Source organism: Apus apus, chromosome 13, assembly GCF_020740795.1.
Source record: "Apus apus isolate bApuApu2 chromosome 13, bApuApu2.pri.cur, whole genome shotgun sequence".
Lineage (NCBI taxonomy): Eukaryota > Metazoa > Chordata > Aves > Apodiformes > Apodidae > Apus > Apus apus.
The window spans coordinates 4,359,991-4,382,769 of record NC_067294.1 but is presented as its reverse complement, the minus strand read 5'-3'; the positions used below and the strand labels follow the sequence as shown (position 1 = coordinate 4,382,769).

Below are 22,779 nucleotides of genomic sequence, written 5' to 3'. Positions count from 1 at the left end.
ATTGATCTGCTCTGCCAAGTGAGAGCAGCAAGTTCGGGTTTGAGCAGCTCCTCTGCTAGCTCTTCTAGCGAAGGGCTGCAGTTTTGCAGTGTTTGCTGTCTCATCAGCAATTTGTAGAAATGTCTAGTGCTGAGAACTGACAAAGCCCTGCTGCGTGCAGGAAGCTGTTAAACAAAGCTGGGCTGGAAGTTCTGCGACTGCAGGCTGGGGCCTGTCATCTTTGGGATGTAGTGAGTTGGTCTGTGCTTTGAAATGACTGGCTTGTCTGTGGGCATGATGCGTTTTAGCAAAGGGTTTCCCAGGCGTAACAGTCTGTGTGATGTGTGGTTTTGTTTTTATTTTTTGTTGGTTTGGTTTGTTCCCCCTGAATTTGAGGCCTGGTGGGGTGTCCCTTTCATTCCGTGGTGTCTCCACCAGATGTCAACAGTGCGCTTCTGCTGGGTCCTGCTCCCTCCCGGCGGGTGTGCAGAAGAGACGCTGTCCCCTCTGGCTGCAGCTCCACTTCAGCTGCCTGTGCGGGTGGGCTTTCCCTTGGTTCACTGGCACATGCCTTTGCAATCAGAGAGGAAAGTTAAGGATAAATACGTTTCTTACCTCAAATGTAGTGCTTTGTAACACTTTGTATGTCTTTTAAAAATAGACAAACACCTCCTGTCTCCTTTCTGTGTAGTCTTAAACTTCCAGAGTTTTCAGTTTTCTTAATTCAGTGATTTTGGTTTATACTCATGTGACAGACGTATTTTCTTGAGGTAGCTGCTGCAACTATATTTTTTGGGTTTGCAGGTTTGAGACATCAGTAATCCAGTGCAGAGGGGCTTTGCAAATCAAACAGGCACTATGTTGCATTTACCTCTTTATGTTCCAGACATAGTTGCTTTTTAAGAAATGAAGGTGGCTATATTGAGTTGTCAGGTTCTATTATTTGATGCTTTATTTTACTGCTTCAGTAAAAACAGAATCTGTGTCTGGAAACAAATGAGAGGTAGAAACTTTGCAATACTCTTGCTATTACGTTTGCCTGTGTAAGAATGCATTTAGTACTTTAAAGTTTGGGTTCTTAGACTTGTATGTTGCCTTTCATAGAAGGGTTTGAAACTGCTTCACGTGTATGAATAAGGCCTGTCCCTGTTTTATACATAGAAGAAGAAAATGTCTGTGCCTCTTGACCTCAGTGTGGCCGAGCTTTTGATGTTTCATGATTCTGCTTCTGTAAATTTACTGCATCAAAGGTGCTTCTCTCTTCAGTTTTTGTCCAGTGTTTCAAAGGGGTTATGTAGCTTTTTAATGATATGCAATATATGATTTTACAAAGAAGCAAGTATAATGTGCCTGCTTTTCTAAAATTGAAAAATGACAAGTATGTTTTTATATCTCTCATGCTCTTTTAATTCCTTGGACCTCTTAAAAGAACTTTTCAAGCCATTAATTGCAAATAAATGTTTTTTATTAGATAAATGATCTCTTGGAAGAGGAGGAAGATGTAAAGCTTGAGCAGCCTGAAGAAATTCCAGAAGATGGCACGGAGAAACCTGTTGAAAGGCCAGCTGTGGTGCATTTAGATATGACAGGGAGTCTGTCGGATTCCAGGAGTGTTACAGCATCAACAAGGTAACGTGTTTCTGCTTTGGAGTTCAGCTTTACAGTTTAGAGTACAGTCTGTGCTGTATGAGAGAGAGAAGCTGTCAGGTTTTTGACAGAAGTGGTGGTGTCTAAAAACTAAAGCTTTAGGAAGTAGGTACAGTTCTTGTGGTTGTAAAATACGGGATAAAAGAACTGTTCCCAAATTTGCAAGAGAAGTGCCAGTAGAACTCAGATGGGATTAACTGTGGTGATTTATGCAGAAAAAAGGAAAAAGGGCATATTTAAGTGAACTGTGAAGTGGTATTTAAAGAGTAAATTGTGTAGCAGAAATACAAAAAGTATCTGAATATTGGTAGGTGCAAACCCATTCTGTGCCATCTTTCCACCACGCCCTTTCAGTGGGAAGTCCTAGGATTATTGTCACATGCCAGTGAGCAATGATGTGTCCTTACATGACCCTAATTTGTTTCTAAACTTGTGAGAATTTGTTTGTCCAGGGTTTTTTTATGCCTATTTTGGTCAGGTGTTAAATGAGGAGAGCATTTTCTTAGTCAGTTGAGTACTTTGGAATGCATTTCATAAACAATTGTAATGAAGACTCTGTAGGTGTGCTTGCTGCCTGAAAATACTCTGGAGAGAGAAGACACCACAGGCAAAGAAGAACTATATATGGTCAAAAGGACAATGGGGAACAATTGAGATAATATTGACTGTTAATGATTTTTAGGTAGTAATTTAGACATTCTAGGAAGGCATTTAGTAGGACCAATGTGGAGGACATTTTAAGCACTTTAAAGGTGGCATTTTGTAAGGTTGTACATTAGGCTTTGTAGAATGGATTGCTTGTAAAAAAAACTCGATTGGAGGGTCCAGAAAGTCTCCTTAATTAGTGTTGAAGAGAAGGCTCTGGGTACCCTGTTCTGTGAAAGTTCACTTGTTAATATATATGTAAAACATCTGAAGATTCTCTTTCAGTTAATTTAAACTCTGCCAACTAAATTTCTCAGAGGCTGATGTTTATTATATCAATGTAGAAGTGACATGACTGGCACCCTACACAAGTTGAGGTTTAATTTAACTGCATTCTAGAACAAGTTGTTATAAAAATGCCTAGGAAGCCAAGGTCTGGCATTGTCTGAACAGGTATAAGGGCTGCTGGAGCTGGAGGGACCTGTGTGGCCTGCCTAAGAGCCAGACTCTGGAGAGGGATCTGTTTGGATGTGCTCTGGTGGTAGAGAACTGTGAGCAAGATTAGAAGTTGCTAAGTGTGTAATACAGGCAGGAGTATCGGAGTGGGAGGCAGCTTTTAATTAAGAACAATCCTCATAAAGGATTTACATTAACTTAAAATGGTGCTTCTATTGAGAGCTTATTTGCACTTGCTTGTAATGCATGGGTTTATGTTTCACTTGTTTGTGGTACACATGTTTTAATTTTTAAGACTGCTTTACTTGTAGTTTCCTTAGCTCTACAGCATGTCTTAGGTGTGGGCATTGCATGTAAGAACTTGTAGGGAGGGTTAAGGAAGAATCTGTAATAAAAGTGTGACCAAAAGCAGAAGAAATCCAGGGGAAATCACAAGGAAGTTTACTGCCTAAAACTGAGTAGTCCCAAGAATGTGGATTTTGGGTTGAAATCTGTTCAGCTGCTTTTTTACTTCAGTGCAAGAATTTGTAAAATACAAAGTAATGAGAGAAACGTAGTTCTGTTTTGTAATTTAAATTATATTTTAATAATTATCCTTGTCAGCAGTCGAGCTGTTTAATTTTAGTTTGAATTAAATTTAAAAGGTTGCTGCAATTAGAATTTCTACAAAAGTACTTCTTCTTCCAATTCAAGTTCTAAAGCAATTTAACTGTTCACAGGTATTTACTTGCTTGTGGAATGTGTGAACACGGTAGCAGTGACAAACTCAACGTGTTTGAGAGTTTAAATTGGGTAGCCTGAAGAGAAAAACATTTTTACTCAGTGTTTGGGGTAAATTATAAATTAATAGGCATTAATTATGGTTGGCAGTTCACATAATTTGTGGGGAAGGATAAGAAGGAATCCTGCAGAAGAAGGAAGAGAATTTTGACAGTAAAACCAGAACAACTGCAGGAAACATTTGAAAAAAAATAATAATACAGAGAATAAGAAAGTATTCTTTATTAAACTTTCAACCACTATAAATAATGTAAATATTTTTCCAAATGTAAAGGCTTTCGTATTATGCATTTAATGGCCTTTTGTTTTAGTTTCTTGATGAAAAAAAAGGGCAAATGTTAATGCAGGTTTATCAGGATGTTTTTCTTGGCATAGGGCCAGCAACAGCTTATGAAGGGAGAAGGTGGAGAAGTAGATCTTAAACGTGATTCTTGCATTTCCTTAACGTGGAGTTTTGTTGCCTCTTTGGTGTCAGATTTTGAGAACCAAATATCTCCATATTTTGGTTTCTGTGCAGAGAAAGATAACACTGAGGTTGCATGTTCTGCATGTTAAAGTTTTGTTATGATTTTGCTCAATACCTTTTTTCTTTGCTCACTCTGTTCATTCTGAAGTGTATGACCTTCATGCTCTGCATGGTGTTAATTTGACTTTGAGTTAGAAAGAGATCCAATGAGAATGTGGATAATCATTAATGCCGTTTGATTTAGTGGCTGCTTGAAAATGGTATTTTAACTAAACCTGTTGGTCTTTAAGCCAGTTCTGGAATCGGACAGCATTTGTTGCACACAAATTGACACTGTGTATGTACAGGAAACATTGTATTCTCCGTTATCAGAAGCCTTTTCAGCAGGGCTCTTCTGGGTTTGCTGTCCTGACTTCCAGAGAAAAGAGTTACTGACTCAGCATGGCAGCTGAATGTGATGTTGAAATAATCACTTTGGAATCCTTCTCTGTCGTTATTCCAAATTTTTCATCCCTGTGCTTTGCCAAGCAGTATTTGCTTTACTTTTTGCTGGTCATCTTAAATATTATTAGTCCGACGCCTAATATAAAAAAACCCTCTTGATATGTCCTTTGGGCTTTTCAAAATTATATGTGTAAAAATATGAGATATGAAAAGTAGTTGGTTCTGTAAACAGTTTGATTTGTCTATCAAAGGTGAGGCAAGGGTGAGCTGCTTTTTGATGTTTTTTGTTAACTCTTAGCTCTGATCAGTGAGAGAAAGGCAGCAATATAAAAAACAGCAAAGAGAGACAAAATGTATATATTGTAAGGCTAACCTAATAGGAATACTGCTTAAATTGCTAGGAAATATATTCTTGTTTTAGTTCAGCACTCTCTTTGACATCCTGATACTCATCCCTACTTCCATCCTAGAAAATCTGTGATCAACATGTTAGGAGAGCTTTCAAGTGTTGATTGGGCAGCTTATTGTCAGGAGTGACCTCATGTTGCAGTCTGTTTCTATTTAGACTGCAGGGTTTAGTGCAGCACTCCAGAAGTACTGTCTGACAAGCAGCCATTGGCTCCAGCAAGCAGTATGCACAACCAGCAGCCTGCATCCCGCTTGCTTCTTTTTCAAATGAAGCATTTTTACATGAAGTGCTCATTTGGGATAGCAAAAATAATCAGAATGGCCTGTAAAGTTCTGCTGCACAGGTAATTATGGAAGGAAAATGTTGCTTTGATGTGATTGTAAATAAGACTCTCTAACTTGAAAATTAAAGGTATTTTGGAGATCTTGTGAAATGAAATAATGCCACAAATTATTTTTTAAATGAGAAATAAGAATCTGGGTGCAGTCAGTTAATTACTAAGACAAACTTTGAAATGTTATCTCTGGTGAATGGATTTTTCTATCTTACGATATGTTTTTACTTGGACTTTTTAAGGGTAGGGAGATAGTGCAAAAGGGCTTCTCAGGGTGGGTTAGGATTATGAAACAAAGATGTTTACCTTCCTGTGTCTTGCTGTGTCATGCTGCGTTAAGGCTGAGTGGAGCAGTGTAAGTTACAGCTTTTAGAAAGTATCCTTGAACTGTGTGTGGTATGTGGTTTGGAGGTTGTATTTTCAGCTAAGAGCTATTTGACACGTTTCTTTCAAAAAGTACTTAATTGCTGAAGTGCTTAGTTGAAGGTATAAGATATTCTTTACATAGTAAGAGGATTCTTCAGGCTTTGCAATACTGCTGATTTATGCACATCTTTCGCTGAGTGTTTCTAATGCACCTAAAGGTGTTTAATGGAAGCACCGGTGAATGATCCTGCTCTGGGGCTGAAGGTTACGCAGCGAGATGGAGGATTTTGCTGTGAACCATGTCTGAAATCTGGGTTCTTTGGAGATGAATTTGATTCTTCTCACTCTTGACACAGTTCCTCATTGTCTCAAGTGGTAGAATAAAAAGGTTCCAGGTCATCATGTTTTCCTATAAATAGTATTTGTACTTGTGCCCTTGACTGAATTTTTTTTGCTCTTTTACAGTTAGAGTGTTGCAGTGTTCTGTGCTCCAGTTGCCTTCCCCCCCAGCTTGTCCTAGGAGTGACTGTGTTTTTAATATTAAATTAATTTCAATGCATACAATTATGTATTAGTACTTGTAGAATGTAAGCATACCTTTTATGATGCAGCTTTTATAGAACTTACTGAAAATACTGAGGTTGAATACTTAAAACAACATTTTCCATGTTCTGAAATCTTACTGTTTTTTTCACAGATTCTTGTACATGCTCCTCCCCTCTTTTATCTTGTTCATGAAGCTGAACTTATTCACAGCTTCATGGCTTCATTTTTTTTATTTCAAGTATTGTCAGAACAAAATGTCTGTATCAGAAAACTTACTTGACCCTCTGTGTACAGAAATATCAATGATATGTTTTAAGTTGTGAATTTTTTCTTACCATTTCTGTGTTTGAAAGAAAAAAAATGAAATGTCCATGTGTTCACACTCAGTTGTTTGATCCAGCAGCTTTGAAATTAGTGGCTACAAGATCTGACTTCTACAATTAGGTGTTTCAGTTTTCCAGAGCTATGCAGCAACATCTATTTTGAAGTAGTAGTTTAGAGCTGCCTGTTCTGTTAAAGTGTTTGGAATAGATCTGCTTTGGTTTTTCACCTAGGCAGACAAGCACACAAATCACAGAATGAGCTTGATTTAAAACAAAAGCAAAAAAAATAATAATTGAAACTTCTGTGAGCACCAACCTGTTCAGCAGTTACATGGTGGTGTTTAAATACTGCACTTTGCTGTTGGCCCAGTACAAAAGGGCATAATTATTAAAAAAACCCACAAACTTTAACCCCTTTCCTTATCAGCTAATGATTAATTCAAAGTCCTTTATTGCTTGTGCTTCATCTACTTACGGGAAGAAAAAATAGAAAGTCTGTTGAGGTGGTCTGATTATCTTAACATCTCCGGTGGTGGAACTACTAATAAACTTGATAAGGTCTAACCAAGATACAGCTACTCTTGCGTAAGCAGAGAGACTGTCTCTGTTTTTCAGCACAGGCAAAGCTGGTATCAGCCCAAGGTCTCTCAGAGGCAGTACCTGTTTGGTTCTCCAGTGGAGCAGCAAGCTCCCTTGTATTTCAGGGTTTACTTTATGCATTCATGAAAATAGTATTTAAAATCAACTGTGGCTGCCAGCAGTGTTGTTGCAGGGTAAAGAGTAGACTAAAATTTTGTTTGTGAAGGGTAGAGTAAAATTTTCAGCTTTTTGAGCATAGTTATATCTCAAAGGAACAAAACATGTTTGTTTACTTCAGTCCTCACCCCTTAGTTGAAATTGTTAGTATAATTTTTTTTCTGAATAAGACAACCAGTTGCAACTTACTGCTGTTTACAGTATTTTCTTTTATTTCACTCTTAGCATATGTACTGTCACTTTGAAATTTAGATACTCTGCTTATAATGACAGAACCTTGATCATATTAATGAAAAACTGAAGAAGAGACCACGTACATGAGTTAACTTTCTTGCATGTGCTTGCTTTAGTTAAACTGATTTCCACTCTTCAACCTTCCGTAGGCTGAAGTGGTTTGTGCTAGGAGATTTCCAGCTGCTTTGCAAATGGCTAGTTCATGTCTTAAAACCTCTGGAAGGTGCCTGCCTTGCTCTTGAAATGTAGCTGTCCTTGGAGAGTGCTGCAGATCTGTTGAACATTGCAGAAGTTATGCAACAGTCTGACAGGCGGGGAAGAACCTCTATGAATTGCAACCCTGCAGGAAAGCAGAGTAACTTGGAATTTGCTTTAGGCAGCAAGGTTAAAATCTGCATTCTTAAGCAAGGTGTCAGGAAGTCTTTGGAGACTAAGTGATTAGTATTTCCCATGGGAAAGACTGTACATCTGAGAGCCTATAGCTGCATCATGTACTGAGTATTGGCTCTTGAGAGACAGAAATCTGCATTGCTACTTCTCCAACTTTCTGTCATATGATGGCACTCTAACATTTCTTCACCTAAATAGTGAAGTGCCTCTGCAAATCAGGGTTTAGTACATATTTATTCTACTTTTATTCTTTACATGCAGTCTTCAAGTATTTTGTAAGTTGCTTTCTGTTGACTTCAAGAGTTATTTGTTGCGTTAAGTTTTTGCATTACATTAACTTATTTCTTCTTTATTGCAGTGCTCATATCTCTCCCATAAGTATCTTGCCAGCCTCTGCAGAGTAAGTATAATGAAAATATAAAATGTTTGAATTTGCTGTTGCTAGAATATGCCTAGAAATTATGCCTTCTTTCAAGAAACACAAATGCAGTAGGTTTGTTGGTTACAGATGTGAAAGAACATATTCTAGTGTGAAGTATTTCACTTATGGCATTTAACACTAATGCAGAAAAAAACCTAATGTGTGTCAGTGGTGGGGATTGCAGAAGCATGAGAACACAGTATGGTAGTACCTAGATTCCAAAACACTTTGGTTTTATACTTAGATACATCATTGATGTTTGACTTCAAAATTATGATAGTATTTTAGCACCACTTCTAGTCATTAATATTGAGTACAGTTCAGTGAATTGCATGTACAAATGTGGAGGAAAAGTAAACACAATTAATTCCAGAGTTAAAAATGGGGTGAAATATTTGAAGATTCTCATGGGAAGTTTTTTTATAGGTCTAGTTTTTTTATTTTGGGTGAGCCTAAGAAACACTCAGCAGAGTAGTCTGTTTTCAAAGAATGCTGCTGTTCTCTTATGTATCTTTGGATATATCCTGTGTTCTCCACTAGATACTTGCTTATTGTCTCTGCTATTTGTTGGCTCTTGCCTTTTAAGATTACAGTCCTGTTCAGGAGGGGTTACAGCCAGCTGTGCTGAAGAGGTTCCTGTTCCAGGGCTGACTGACCTGTTACAGACACAGGATTTTACTGTCACATTAATATGTTAGGCTTTTATACAGGGTTTATTTTTTTGTGTAGTTGTCAAAAAAGAAGCTAGTACTTGTAATGTGCTGATTACTCTTAAAATACTGTTAAAAGACTTCATAATACTTAATGTAAATCTTATGAAATAAAAGGTAGTATGTGCAATAATTTCCACTGTTTTTTTGGAAAAGTTTAGTCTGTTATTGCTTTGAAATACTTGGCATCAAAGATTCCTCTGTCATGTGTAAATTTTGTTATCCCTGCCTTTCTGCATAGTTGGTCAATGCAAAAGGAGAGTTCTTAATATGAATTTTCTTTTTTTTTTCTTTCTAGCATTTTAGAAAGAACAATTAGAGCAGCTGTGGAGCAGCACCTCTTTGACCTGCAGAGCAGCTTAGATAACGATCTTAAACATATACAGCAACACAGACTGGGCTGTAACAATGAAGAAAAAAATCCCAGTGGGGATGAGGAAGGATCTAACAACCAGTAAGATTTTGTTGTACCTGTGCTGAATTCCGTAGGATTCTATATCTTAACTCTTCCAAAACAAACTACCCAAAATTTAGACACTGGAATAGGCTGCCCAGGGAGGTGGTTGAGTCACCATCCCTGCTGTATTTAAGGGTCGTTTGGGTGTGGTGTTGATGGATGTGGTTTAGGGGAGAACTTAGTAGAGTAGGGATGATGGTTGGACTTGGTGATCCCAAGGGGCTTTTCCAACCTGAATGGTTCTATGATTCTATGAAATCTCTCACCTCAACCCAAATCATAAGATAAGATTATTGCTATTAACTTCAATTTATCTCATATTTTAAACCAAATTGGCTCTCATCAATTGTCAGCAACCAACAGCTCTTGGAGGAAATATTTTAAATTGATCTTATAGTTGAAAATGTTGTGAAGTGTAACTACATTACTGCTGAATTTGGTGCAAGCAGCACAAGGACTTAAATTTACCCCGGTGATTTCATTGTTATCTCACTGATGTTACTTATGACAATTTTACCATATGGAAGCTACTGTAGGTGCTGTTTGAGTGTCTTTGCCCTATCTAGCCATGTTGATGTAGCTGTTTTACTGCTCTGCCTGCCAGTGGCAATGGAATAGCTAAAGATGGATAGAATGAGCAGGGTCATTTTACATAGAGTTTTAGCCTCATTTGATCAACTTTTATTTTCACTGTAAATCTTGCCATCCTATGAGTGTAGTGATTGCCATGGCACCATTGAGAAGCTAGCTTCTTCATGAGTAACACAAAAACTCCAAAAATGTGCAGTTCAGTAGGACTTGAGTACCTAAATTCCTTTGTTGCTCAGAGCCTGTAATACGTGAAGTTTTCAGAGACTCAAAAACTGTTTTCCAAGTTGTTAATTCTTGTCTGTTTTTAGAAGTCTTATCTGTGACAAGAGATTAGACTAAAGTTAGCAGTTCACCATAGAACTAGTAATCATTGCTAGTAATTGCATGACCATTGCATGGTAATGATAAATTCAAGCTGAGTTGTAGTGTTAGAGACTGAATGGATTGAGTAATTTATAAGTAAGTGGGTAATTGACTGAATGACATGTTGCAGCTCAGATCCTTCAGTTCCAGACAAGGTGCTTTATGGGCTGGCTGACTTGACAGAAGCAGAGGCTAAAAGTTCTGCCACTGTAGGTTTGAAACAGATACACTGTTCTGGCACAGGGACTATTTCAGATGCTTCTGATCATCGTTCCACTGTGGATTAACCGTAATAGAAGATACATGAGAGCGTTCTTGAGTGAGGTCACCTGGGTCCTTGAAAACACTGCTGCCAGCAGGCTGAGTGCCAGGCAAATGCACAGTGAAATGAGTAACTAAAAAATGACACTGATCCAGTGCAAATTCCTTACAACTAACTGAAAATAATCGCTGGAATTTAGAAAAGATAGTTAAATTCTAAATAGTGTTAAATTCTGAACCATCCTGTTTAGTATCTATATATCTGATAGAGGGAGGAGCATTTTTAAAAAGAGTGTGGAATTCTTTGTGAGGGAAGAGAAAGCAAGGAAGTCATAGGCTTGTGATGGATTGTAGAATTGTAGTAACAGGGAAGCTGGTGTGTAAAGAATATATGACATAGACACAGTATAAGTTAGTTTTAATCTGGTTGTACTCTTACAAGCCTTGAGTTGAATTTTAGGAAGATTCAATGTTAGAAATAATGGGATTTTGTTACTGGAGGAGAAAACATAATGACAGTAGCTGTAGACTAGCTGGCTTGTGTGTTGGGAGGAGTGTACTCACAGCAACTTCACTGAGTCACAGTAGTTTCAATAAGTCATTTATTCTGGCTGTTGCACTTCTATCACATAGTAAGTGGGGGTTGTATGCCTGATCATTAATAAAAAGAATCCAGTAAATACATCATAATATATCTATTGTATGCCATTGTAGAAAACCTCAGAAGTATATATAAACTACATAAATAATTAAATTTGCCTACAGCTGATTGAAATTGTAGGTGTTGAAAGTATCTTTGGTCAGAATAATGTTGTTGAAAAAAGCCTGATATGTTATACTCCTTAGTAAAAAAACAAAAGTGTGTGTTTTTCTTTTAAAATTAGAGCAACAGGCTGCTGAGGTCTTTCTATTCTTCTGTGTAGGAATGATGTTATTGAAGATAATGACACTGGTAGCAGTGAGAACACAGGAGACTGCTCTGAAGTACTGGTTTGCACTGATTTAGACAGTGAAGCTATGAAACATGATACTGTAACTGAGGAAGAAGAAAGCATTCAGGTGAGAGGAAGAGCCTCCTGTAAATGACAAGCAAAATTCCTGTGCTTTAAAGATCCAAGTTTTCCTAATAGCTCTGTTGCAGCCTTACATGGCATTGTTGCTCTGTGCAGTTAATTGTCTTCTCTGCTGTGCACATTTCATAGACATGCACAGAAAATTGTTTGTGTGCTTTGGTGCAGTTTGCTTAGACCCTGACTCATGTTTTTCTTTTGGTCTTTCACAGGTACCAGCCCTTCCTGCTGCTCAGGTAAGTCAGTTTATCAGCAAACATCATAACACAAGTTAGAACAACATCTGTGTTAGTAAAGGCTTCCTGAGGAGCAGGAGACCTAGAGCTGTGATTGTAGCACAGCCTCACAGTCAGTCACACTTGGTACTGTAAAGGGCAGAAGTAGCAGTCCCCTTGGACTCTGCAGCCTCTTGGCTGTGCTTGTGCTAGGAAGGTGTGGTTTTGTAATTAGCTGGTTACAACCTTTACTCACTGCTGCCAGTCTCCTTTGTAGTTGAAAGAGGTTCTGTTACTTCCCCTTGGACCACTTTCCTTAGATCTTTGACTTCTGCTGTGCTGATAGCTCATGTTCCTCCATACTGATGTGTACTCTGAGAATTCTTAAACTTGAGGTGTTCAGCATAAGACAAATGGAAGAAAATTAGACTTGAGACCTCCTGAAGAGGTTCAACACTTAATCTCATCTTGAAAAGTACCAGGATTAGTCATTTGTATTCCAAAGCAGAAAAATCTGTTTACAGTGCTGCATGAGGACATTTTAGGATGTGATGCTTGTAAAAATAAAATACTTGGTTGTATTTTTTTAAACCTGTTTTGCTCAGAAAATAGAATGTTAATGATACTTGAAGTTGCTGTTATAGTTGAGAAAGCAGCTGAAAATGTAAACAACAAACCACGTAGGTAAGCTGTCATAGATTGAATTTTGGCTTTGCTCTTATATACTGTGCTTGAATTGAGCAGCTTTATGTCACTGAAAGAAACAGGTATTGTATAGAGTTTGAATGGAAGCACAGTATTGTAGCAACTGAATATTATTAAAATGTTTGCCCCATGCAACAAACATACCTCTGCTTTGCTTTGAGCTGCAAATTATTCTATCTTCACATACAAGCAAATGTAAAGATCTGTAGTAGGTATGGCCTGAATTTGCAACGATGGCCTGAACTGTACCAGCATATTTTATTAGCAAGCAGACATCAGCCTCTCACTCAGGGTATCTTTATGTGATCAAGCAATGCTGTAAAATATGTGCTGAAAAAAAGGAAATCAAGTATAACAGTAATATGCAAGAGAATATAGTTTCTACCCCTCTGTTTGAGATAGCTCATATGCAGCTGTCAAATAAGCACTTCTAATGAAAAATTCCTATTTGTAGTTCCTTATTTATTTGGCAAAACTTCTGTTGTTATAAATCTAAATGATTCATTCTGTGGGTAGAGAGATTTGCTTTCCATATGTAGAGAACTTTCTACTATGATTTTTAGCTTCTTGCCTGTGAGTCTGTAAATCTTTCTGAGGGTTTCCTGAAAGATAACTAGATAAGCAAACCTATTGTTAGTAGACTTAAATAAACCAGAATAATGTAATGGGTTTGTCACCTTGAAAAGATAGAATTGGATGCCTTAGCATAGTGAAACTGTGAGTCTTGTCTGGAATCTGTTTTTCTTGAAACAAAATGTTGCTGAAGCACTTTTCATTATTGTAACCTATTCTTCTCCTGGCCTTCTGTTTCCTTTCATGGATCCCAAACGGCTTTTGAATCACTTAACAAGCCAAATTTTTCAATTGTTCCTGCTAAACTACCATATTGTTTCATAATCCCATTCTTTAAATTACGATGTCACAGAATGTATCAATTGTCCAGGTTCTTTCTGATAAATCTTGTTATAAAAATTACTGGATTGTTATCTGTTGTGCAAAATGCACAAAACATGGTGTTGAAATTAGATGGTATTTTATCCACTCAGCTGAATACTGTGTTTGCAAGAACTGTGTTTGAAAGTACAGGATAGAGTTCTGTATTTGTTCCATAAATCTTTTTCTGACTTGCTGTTATAAGTAGTCTTTTGTTTGTAGTATTTGTCTAGATTTTGAGTCTTGACAGTGCAGGTCTTCAAAACCAATAGAGAGTGAGTTTCTCATGTTAACTCCTGACACTTCACTTCCTCCTGGCTCTCTTGTTAAAATGTATGCTGAGCTTTGGAAATCAAAGCTCAGAAAATAGAGACAAAAAACAAACAGGGAAACAAAAATATCAAATTGTTGGCTTTACAGCGCATTTTGTGCAGTTTCAGTGGTTTCAAAGAGCAGCTGAGAAATGTGAATCCCACTTTGTATGAAGTATGTGAACTTCTGAGTTCAAGTGCGTTACCCTGCTAAGAGGATAAAAGGGGACATGATCCTTGGGAGCACACAGTCATGTCTAGATGTGCTTTTGTTGTCATACCTGGTGTCATTCTTCACCTTTTTAGCTTTTTGATACATTTCTGTCCATTGATAACAGTGGTAAGGTGACATTCTGGGGTGAAGTTCTGTTTTTTCAATGTTTCTACCTTCTTGGTTAATACACCATTTCAAATGTTGCTGGGGGTGTGTTTACAGGGAAGGATACCGATTCTTCTAGGGGCAGAGAGTTTGAGAGGGGCAAGTAGGGTTGTAGGAAATAAAATATGTGCATGTGAATTCTCCTCTGGGTCTAAAATGGAAACAGGAGCAGCTGTTTCCTCAACTACAATAAGTGTGACTATGCAAGACTTGTACAGCTCATCTCTAGGGTGGAAATTATCTGCTGGAGTCTGACAAATGCACTGTAATTAAAAATTCTTTCCCCGAATTGGAATTTGACTTGAGGACTGAAATAATGTAAACAGAATAATGGCGTTTTGTATGATGAGGGTGAATTTTACCCGAGTAGTACTGGCAACTGTTTGAACTCTCCAGGTAACTTCATTTCATATTCAGACATTTTAAAGATCATTTGTGAGAACCTGAAGTCTGAAACTAGTTGTAAACTGTGACTTTAAATTATTTTATATATTTCAAATTTCTTATATTCTTCTGGATGAGAAACTTTTTGTAGAAATTAAGCAGGCACCAGTGGGTGCCAGCTTTTAGTGAACAAAATGGTAACATGTATTCATCTGAACTTGTTTTGTGAGATGGTGTCATAGGAATACCAGCATTTCTTCATCCCTTTCCAGTTCTGTTGCTGCTTTATTTAGTGACAGGGATTAGTGGCTCCTTTTAGAAGGTCTGTCAGACTTGTTTCATTTTATATATGCTGAGCACAAGTCTACATCCAACTAGTTATTTTCAAGACTAGGATATATGCCATGATTTTAGTCACTCCAAACTTCATGCTGTGATTAACAGTTTGGAGTTGAACTATTGGTGTTAATATTGAAAAGAAATAATAAAAAATTGTTTGTCTGAAGATGGAAAGTCATTGTTGGTCTTTGAGTGACTAAAAAACACCTAGTTACTGGCTCTACTTTAGATGTAAAAATACTACATGGTTAAAAAGTACTACCCCAACACAAAAAGCTGTGCTTTTAGTTCTTGAGGGTTTTGTGTGATCAGTAATGATTACAGAAATGTTTCCAGCTGGGAATGCCATTCCCAAGTCTTTCTCAACGTATTTTTTGCCAACAGACTGCAGACGTATTATTGGAACCATGTGAGAAAGATGTAGATGTTGATGGAGAAAATAATAGTGAAAGGTATGTATGTTTCTTTTGCTTTCTTTCAATCTGCATGGCAGTGTGTGTAACTTCAGTTTTGAAAAGCAGGAGTGTCAAGCTGCTGATGTGTGACAACACAGTGTAACATAAGGGAGGTGAAACATGAAACTTCTCATGTGTGAGAACAGAGAGGATAAGATGGAGTTACCTTTTTAGGATGATGACATGAAAGGCATGAAACTTCATGCACTTGAAAGAGAAAATAATACTAGCTTATATAATATATAATGTTTGGGTTTTGTTTGTTTGTTTTATTGTTCTGGGCAAGATAAATAGAAGAAGTTACTTTTAAAATATTTTGGCATATTTTATTGAAGAATTAATGCTGATAATAGTGACTAGCCAGAGAACTTATAAGTTCATCTGAGTGCAGCATTGACTGAAATTTCAGTTTGAGATCAATTGAGCTTTCAAAATATTTACTCCTAATTGGAGAGTAAAGTTCTGAGCTGTTTTTATTCTCAGCTTAGTTCAAGTCCAGTTGTTGTTTACATGCTGCAGCTTGAAATTCTGTGTGAAGAACAAAGAGGGGGGAAAGAAGCCCAACAATGTAACTTTTGCTCTCCAGAATTTTAATTATCACATTAAGGAAATCCATTACATGTCTGCTAAAACTGGACTAGGGTATGCAAGAAGAAAAGGAAGGTACAGTATTTACTGTCCATTAAGAACTTGTATTTAAAATGGTAACTAGGTCTGTGTCTTCTTTTTAGGCAAAATAGTATATTGCTTGGTGGTGATGATAGAATATCTTCAGAGATTTTTCTGGTAAGATTATGATTTCATTTCTATACAGATACACAGCATCTTAGAAATTCGCATGCAATACAGATATGAAAAAAAAAAAGAATTTAGCTTTTAAAATCATATGTTGGTTGATCTGCTTGCAAGGTTTGCAAAATCTTTGCTAGAGATCTCACCATCTCGTTTCACAGGAACTTTTGGCTGCAGATCAAGCTTATGCTTATGCATCTCATGTAGGGAATGTTTTGTAATGCAAATAATTGACTACTGTTGGGGGTAGGGGAAAGCTGGTTTTTAATTCCTTGAGTTAGGAAAGAAGAATTGTTTACTTGGTTTGGGTTTTGTTGTGGTGTTTTTTTTTTTAATTCCAGAAAATTTCCAGAAGTGCTGGAACTGGCATTGATTAGATACCTCATTTCCAGATACCCCATTTCGATTGCTAAATAATAATAAATTTGGTCTGTTCTTTAAATACAGGATTCAAGTAGCAAGACTTGTGATCTTAATGCAAATACTGATGCAGAGGTGTTGGAGGATGGCAGCGTTCATGTTTCTGAGGAAGCTCTGAGTGTTCAAGTGCCACGACTAGATCTGAAGAATGTATCTGATGGTGACAAATGGGAAGGTAATTTTCACCCTTTAACTCACAACATCATTGGCTGGTAATGAGAAGTAGATAATTTGAAAAAGTAGAAGCAGCACACAGCTTTACTGTTGTTTTTTTTTTAGTTTGCTAGGAATAATAGGTTCCTATACACATGGTAGGATTGACCAAGTCATGGCGTAGGTCCTGTCTTGTCTCAGAATTATCTGCAACTTAAGGACCTTTAAAAACTCAAAAGACAAAATAGCAACTAGAAAGTCAAAGTAGCAACTAAAGAAACCAGAAAAGCTCAGGTTTCATAGTAGAGGTTTGTGTTTTGTTGTTTTTTTTAAAAAGTGACTTATCTCTCATCCAAGTCCTTAAAAACTCTTTTATGATGTCATATAGTTAATATTCACACTGACTGGTTTAGTTTTATTTTTTTAAATGCAAGCTACTGAAGTTCTTATACTAGCTGAATTTGACTTAAAATCACTCAACTACTAAACACAGCAGTTTATATTTCATTTATTCTGAAAAATCTGTTGGTTTTCTTGTTTTAAACATCAGAAATGTCAGATGTTGATTTCCCTGTCATTAGACAACTTGAAATGGCTCTAGATGTTAAAATAAAAGTTATAGTTGCAGATGGATATTATTTCTGTGCCCTTTCTCCCTCCATTGTTTGGATTTTAGGCAAAGCAAAATGTTTAAAACATAGCTCTCTTCCAGACAGGATTCCTTATGTTTGTGATCTTATTCTTCATGGCCGTCCAGGTTTAGCAAGCCCCTAAGCTTGTGACTTGACTGAACTTTGTTGCTCAAATGTCTGGTTATAACTGTTTAGAGTGTTGGTTTACTTCTCTAAAAGCATAACCCCTTGGTAACCAGAGCAAAACACTCTTGTTAGTATCTTCTTTTCCAAGTACTGACCTTTTTACGTGTTCCTTACATCCTGTTTCCTCTACCTAGCGTTGATATTCTGAGTCATCACACCTTAAAAAACGCAAGTGATAGTTGACTAAATTACTGTGAACTGTCACTGACAGTCCAGTGACCACAAGTCCACCTCTTTCCATTTTTTAAAACTTGCAAATATGCCATGGTAGGTACAGTGCAGATCTACTAGGCAGGGGTGAACAGGCTGTTCAGTGACAGCTGCCCTTTCAGATGCCAGTCAGTAAGACACTGGTAACAAAGACTCCACTAACTTCTGGTTGCGGTGTTACACATTTTAAAATTAGTGAAGGGTACCTGGGGTGCCTGTAGTTGAACAGTATAGCATATAGTTGTAGCATGCCAGCACATAAAGCATTGTCCTGAATCTGGAAAGGTGATGACTTACTGTTAATTTGTCACCAGTGTTGTCTGCACTAATCTTTTAACCCTTTTACAAGTGATGAGGTTGGAAATCTGTGACTGGCTCACATAGGTTTTTAAAATGTTTGCTGGTTGGCATTCTTGAGCCCTGGCACCTGTACCTTCAGGGTAAGTCATGTCAGAAAGACTGTGATTTGCAGGTATCTGGAGACATTTGAGTCCAGATTTTATTCTTGTGTCCCAGGTTAATAACTTTGTTTAAAGCTTGAAAAAAAACAAAACCCCACCTGCTTACTTTCTCAGTGTTTTATTTATATTAATTGCTTCCTTGCACATTATATTTTGTTGCATCCCCTTATTTGTGTTAATCTGGTTTAACAAGTATTCTCAGGAGGTTTGTGGCTTCCATTTTCATTATTTTTGTAAATCTGCTCATAAAAGTTGCTTTGGTTTTACTTACCCAAATAGTTTTATGACCCTTACTTTGAAAATAAAGTAGAATATCTGCCTAGAAATGTATATTATAAGCTTTTTGGTAGTGAAACTATGGTATTTTGCAAGAGGTGCTATTTCATTGCAAAGTATGTTAGCTTTGGCTATTCTTCAGTCCTGTTTAGAATGGTTATTGTGATCTCAGCCTTCCAAGGCACTGCAAGTCCTTGTGCCAGTCCACTGGAGTAGATTTGCTTTGTAAAGAAATAAATACTTGTCCAAATCTTGTTACAAGATTTGGGTTGTTGAAGCCTGTGTCATAGGCCTGGAACCAACAGAGTTCTTGGAAAGGAACATCAGATGCCTGCTGGCTTAGGGCAAAAATGCAGATCAGTTAATCTGTATTTCTGGGTATTTTTTTTTCTGCATTTGTCCTGCTTTTTGGAAATCATCACCACGTGTTCTTTACAAACTGTGAGCAAAAACGTATTTAGAACTTGTCTTTTGTTAATGTGAGGATGCATGAGAATCTTATTAAACTAAGTCTTTACTATTCCTGTGTCAGTTCTTTGTAAATCTTTTCAGTAAAAAAATCAAATTTGCTAAGGACTGAGCATCCTTACCTGCCATGGAAGTTGCTTGGAAGCTGAGAGTGCTCAGGGCCTGGCTCAAAAGATGGGATGTTTTTCCCTGATACTGTTATCTTCCTGCTTTACATGTGATGTATAGTTTGTTCTGACTGTGCTGTGTGTTCACTTTAGTATTTTTGCCATTCTTTTTCATTTTATTAGCACCATGCCCTATCACTTTCCCCCTCATTGATTTCAAAACAATGCATCTGCAGAGAGAAGGGGAGGGTAAGTATGGTTCGCCATACGTTCAGTTATCTGCCTTTTGATAGTTTATGGTTTGCTTTCTAACTAACCCTTCACCTGCTGTCCCTTTCATCTTGGGAATGTTCTGATCCACATTTTTTTTTGTTTACTTTTTTCTAAAGGGGCCTCTTCCTGTATCTTGTACTGAATCAACAGGCAAGATTATAGCTTAAAAACAAATTAAAAAATCCCAGTAATACTCAGTAAATGTACAATGGAAAGCAGGTACAAGGGTTATTTTTTTTTAAATTACTTTGTGGGTTTTATTGTTGTTCTGCACACTTTGAACCCAGTTTTCAAATTTTTTATTTGAACTGGAAAATATAGGCAACTCCTTTAAGGGAAAAAGAGGGTGGGATTTTAAATTAAAGGGTTTAGAAAGCCATATCAGCTTTTTGTTAGACAGAAGGAAAACCTTATCTGAGAATTGTAAGGGCTGTTAGCCACTAACTGATTATGAGGATTTAAAAAAATTGATTGTTTTGGAATCTTCTGCCTAAAAGAAATCACCTTCCACAAATCAAGAAATCTCTTTTTCTCAGTGGTGTCAAGATGGATTTAAACTTAAAAACCCAACAACACTCCTTTAAAAAGATTTAAGCAAATGGGCATTGTACCTAAAGTGGTATTGTCAGGCCTGCCTTCTTCAAAACCAAGAGGACAATCTTTCAGAGTACATGCATAAGGTGTAAAAATTAATTTCCGTGGCAAAATATTGTAACAGACAATAAACATATTCTTTTAACTCTGAATATCTGATAAGTACATAAGGCTCTTTCACACTGTTGAACTGTTCAGAAATGCGTATTCCCAAGAGACACTTTGAAAAAGGGATCCTAGTGTGCACACTTCATTTCAGTACCTTTTTCTTTCAATTGTTACATGACAGAATTCGTAGCTCTGATGTATTTCCATGTTTTTATTCACTTTGTGAATGACACCACATCTGTTAGAGCATACAAGACTAAGCATTGAGTACATATTTTTGTTTCCTTTTGACTCCTGTTTACGATTCTGTTGACAGAAAGGTACCATTTTGTTTCCCTTTTATATCTTCTAGATCCATTTCCTGCTTTCAAGTCTTGGCAGGAGGACAGTGAGTCTGGAGAAGCTCAGCTTTCCCCGCAGGCTGGAAGGATGACCAACCATCCCTTGGAAGAGGACTGTCATCCGATATTGTCACATCGTAGTTTGGATTTTGGGCAAAGCCAACGTTTCTTACATGATCCAGAAACCTTAGATTCTTCATCCAAAGCACTTTCTTTTGTTAGGTATGTATTTGAATGCAAATAGGTGGGTGCTTCACTTCCATGTGTTTTCATGATGTGAATCAGTTGAAGACCAAGGTCAAATGTACCGTTCTGTGGCCTTTTGGCTGTTCAGCCTGCCCAGGAACTAACTCAGACCAGAGGTTCCTCTGGGATGGTATCGTGTCTCTCAAAGTGCCTGCTGGCAGATGCTGAGGGAAAGAGTATAAAAATAGGGCAGACTTGCCCAGATTTCCCTGGCGTTTGGTCAGGGCTGCTGACAGCCTCCTGGGATGGCACTTCCTGGGCTGTCGACAAGATTTATATCCTTTGTTTACCAGTCTTTACTGGAATGCAGGTCTATGATTTTATGTCAGTTTTATTTGGTTGTTTTTTCCAGTAGCATGGATATCTCTTTTCATGTTGCATAATTTTAGATTTGTTTTGTTTGCCATGTTATCCACTCCCAGTACAGATAGCCAGGCTATACAAATGACTGCAACTAAAGTGCAGTAATGGTTGAGGCAGATTCTTCATCTGGGCTGTGCAGTCTGCATTCAGAAACAGCATAAGAAAGTATCAGCTCTTAGAGGGAGAGATGTGGGATAGCAGCACAGTGAAGAGGCAGGGTTCTTAATACAGGTCTGCTCCTGATATGTAGAGGATTGAGCCCATCCAACCCTGTGTAAGTAGAGTTGTAACTAAACAAGCTGCGAGTTATTTGTGTGATACTGGGGAGTGTGACCCTCTGAAACTGTAAATAACCTGTGACCTGTACTGCCTACTACTGTTACTATGAAAGAGAATTTTAAGAACTGTGTTTGTTAGGAAGAAATAATCCCATAAAACCAGGAAAGATGAAATTTAGAGTCTTCAATTCTCTGTCTGACATAAATTAGTTGATTGAAAAAGATTCCTGCCCAGGTTTTCTCCAGTTAGCCACAGAAGGCAGCTGACAAGTACTGTTAAAAGGATGCAGACTGACCTGCAGAGAAGTGCTGATTGTAATAGCAGTTCTCCTCATTCTGAAACTAATAAGGATTTACACCCGTAGATTATTAGATTAGTATTTCTAATATCTTGAACTACATAGATGTCACCAGCTGTGTTGAGAGATCTTCCAGGCACCTTGTGTAATAACTGTACTAGAAAATTCTCTTGATCAGTCTAGAAATAAAAAGGCTTTTCAGAAGCAGCAACTGTCAAGGAGCTAAACAAGAGCATAGGATGATTCAAAACCAGAATCACAACCTCTAAAAATATATTAGTAAGGCAAACAGATCAGATTATGTAGATGTTTTTTAGATAAGTATCTAATAACTTGTGTAAGACAGATAAGGGGGAAACTGTCCTATTACCAAGGATTGTTTAGTGGTAACTTCTAGTCTAGGTTTTGTTCTGTGCCCTAAGTGTCTAGTAACTTAGGCAAGTAGCCCTTCCACCAGAAGGATCTGAATTGTTGTAATGACAATGTAATTACCAGTATATTAGTTTATTATACTTGCATTTCAAATGCTGTTTTTTTGGTAGGCGTATTACTGAAATTAGAGAGGAAAAAATAACACATTACGTTTTGAAGGCAGCAGATCAAAGCATTTTGATCCAGTAAATAAATAGTTCTAACTGAAAACCTGAAAACAGGGGAAGAAAATTGAAACTAGTGATCTGTTACACCAATATACACGTTGTTTGCACTTGTTTAATTTTTTAAATGACATTTTAAAAATGTTTTTAATTCAGAACACGAAGGGCATCCTTTAGCTCAAAAGATGATAAAAGGGAAGACAAGACACCTTATCAGCTTGTCAAGAAACTACAGAAAAAAATAAAACAATTTGAGGAACAATTTGAAAAAGAGAAAAACAGTAAGGTGAGTTGCCACTTCTGCTTTTACTCAGGATAAATGACTGTGTGGTAGAACTAAGTTACTTTGTGTATTTCATCACTGAATGAACAACTGCAGGATTACAAATGATAAAGATTCTGTTAGGACTGTTGCCTACAAGAGTGAACTGGGCAGCAGCAGTGCTAGAAAACATGCCATCAAGCCTGAGCTGAAAGAAGGGCAATGACATTTGTGCAGTGAGACAGGTGGAGAGACAGAAACATCTTACCACTCCCTGGCTCAACTTCTGATGTCTTGTTTCAAGTTGTTGGTTTTTTTTTTTTTCACAAGTGTTGTCTGTGTTGT

The 22,779-nt window shown here is 37.4% G+C and overlaps 1 protein-coding gene across 3 annotated transcripts in view; it reads left to right on the top strand.

The window, feature by feature from the left end:
* FAM13B (family with sequence similarity 13 member B) overlaps window positions 1-22,779 on the top strand; it is a 49,997-nt gene that overhangs the window by 17,726 nt on the left and 9,492 nt on the right. For 2 of the 3 annotated variants that reach the window (XM_051630986.1, XM_051630984.1), the window contains exons 7-17: window positions 1,451-1,608; window positions 8,134-8,175; window positions 9,205-9,360; window positions 11,502-11,637; window positions 11,861-11,884; window positions 15,299-15,366; window positions 16,101-16,155; window positions 16,609-16,756; window positions 19,258-19,323; window positions 20,402-20,612; window positions 22,329-22,458. In XM_051630986.1, the coding sequence (XP_051486946.1) occupies window positions 1,451-1,608; window positions 8,134-8,175; window positions 9,205-9,360; window positions 11,502-11,637; window positions 11,861-11,884; window positions 15,299-15,366; window positions 16,101-16,155; window positions 16,609-16,756; window positions 19,258-19,323; window positions 20,402-20,612; window positions 22,329-22,458 (1,194 nt within the window). The remainder of the gene's footprint in view (window positions 1-1,450; window positions 1,609-8,133; window positions 8,176-9,204; window positions 9,361-11,501; window positions 11,638-11,860; window positions 11,885-15,298; window positions 15,367-16,100; window positions 16,156-16,608; window positions 16,757-19,257; window positions 19,324-20,401; window positions 20,613-22,328; window positions 22,459-22,779) is intronic. The other variant, XM_051630985.1, reaches the window with a different exon arrangement.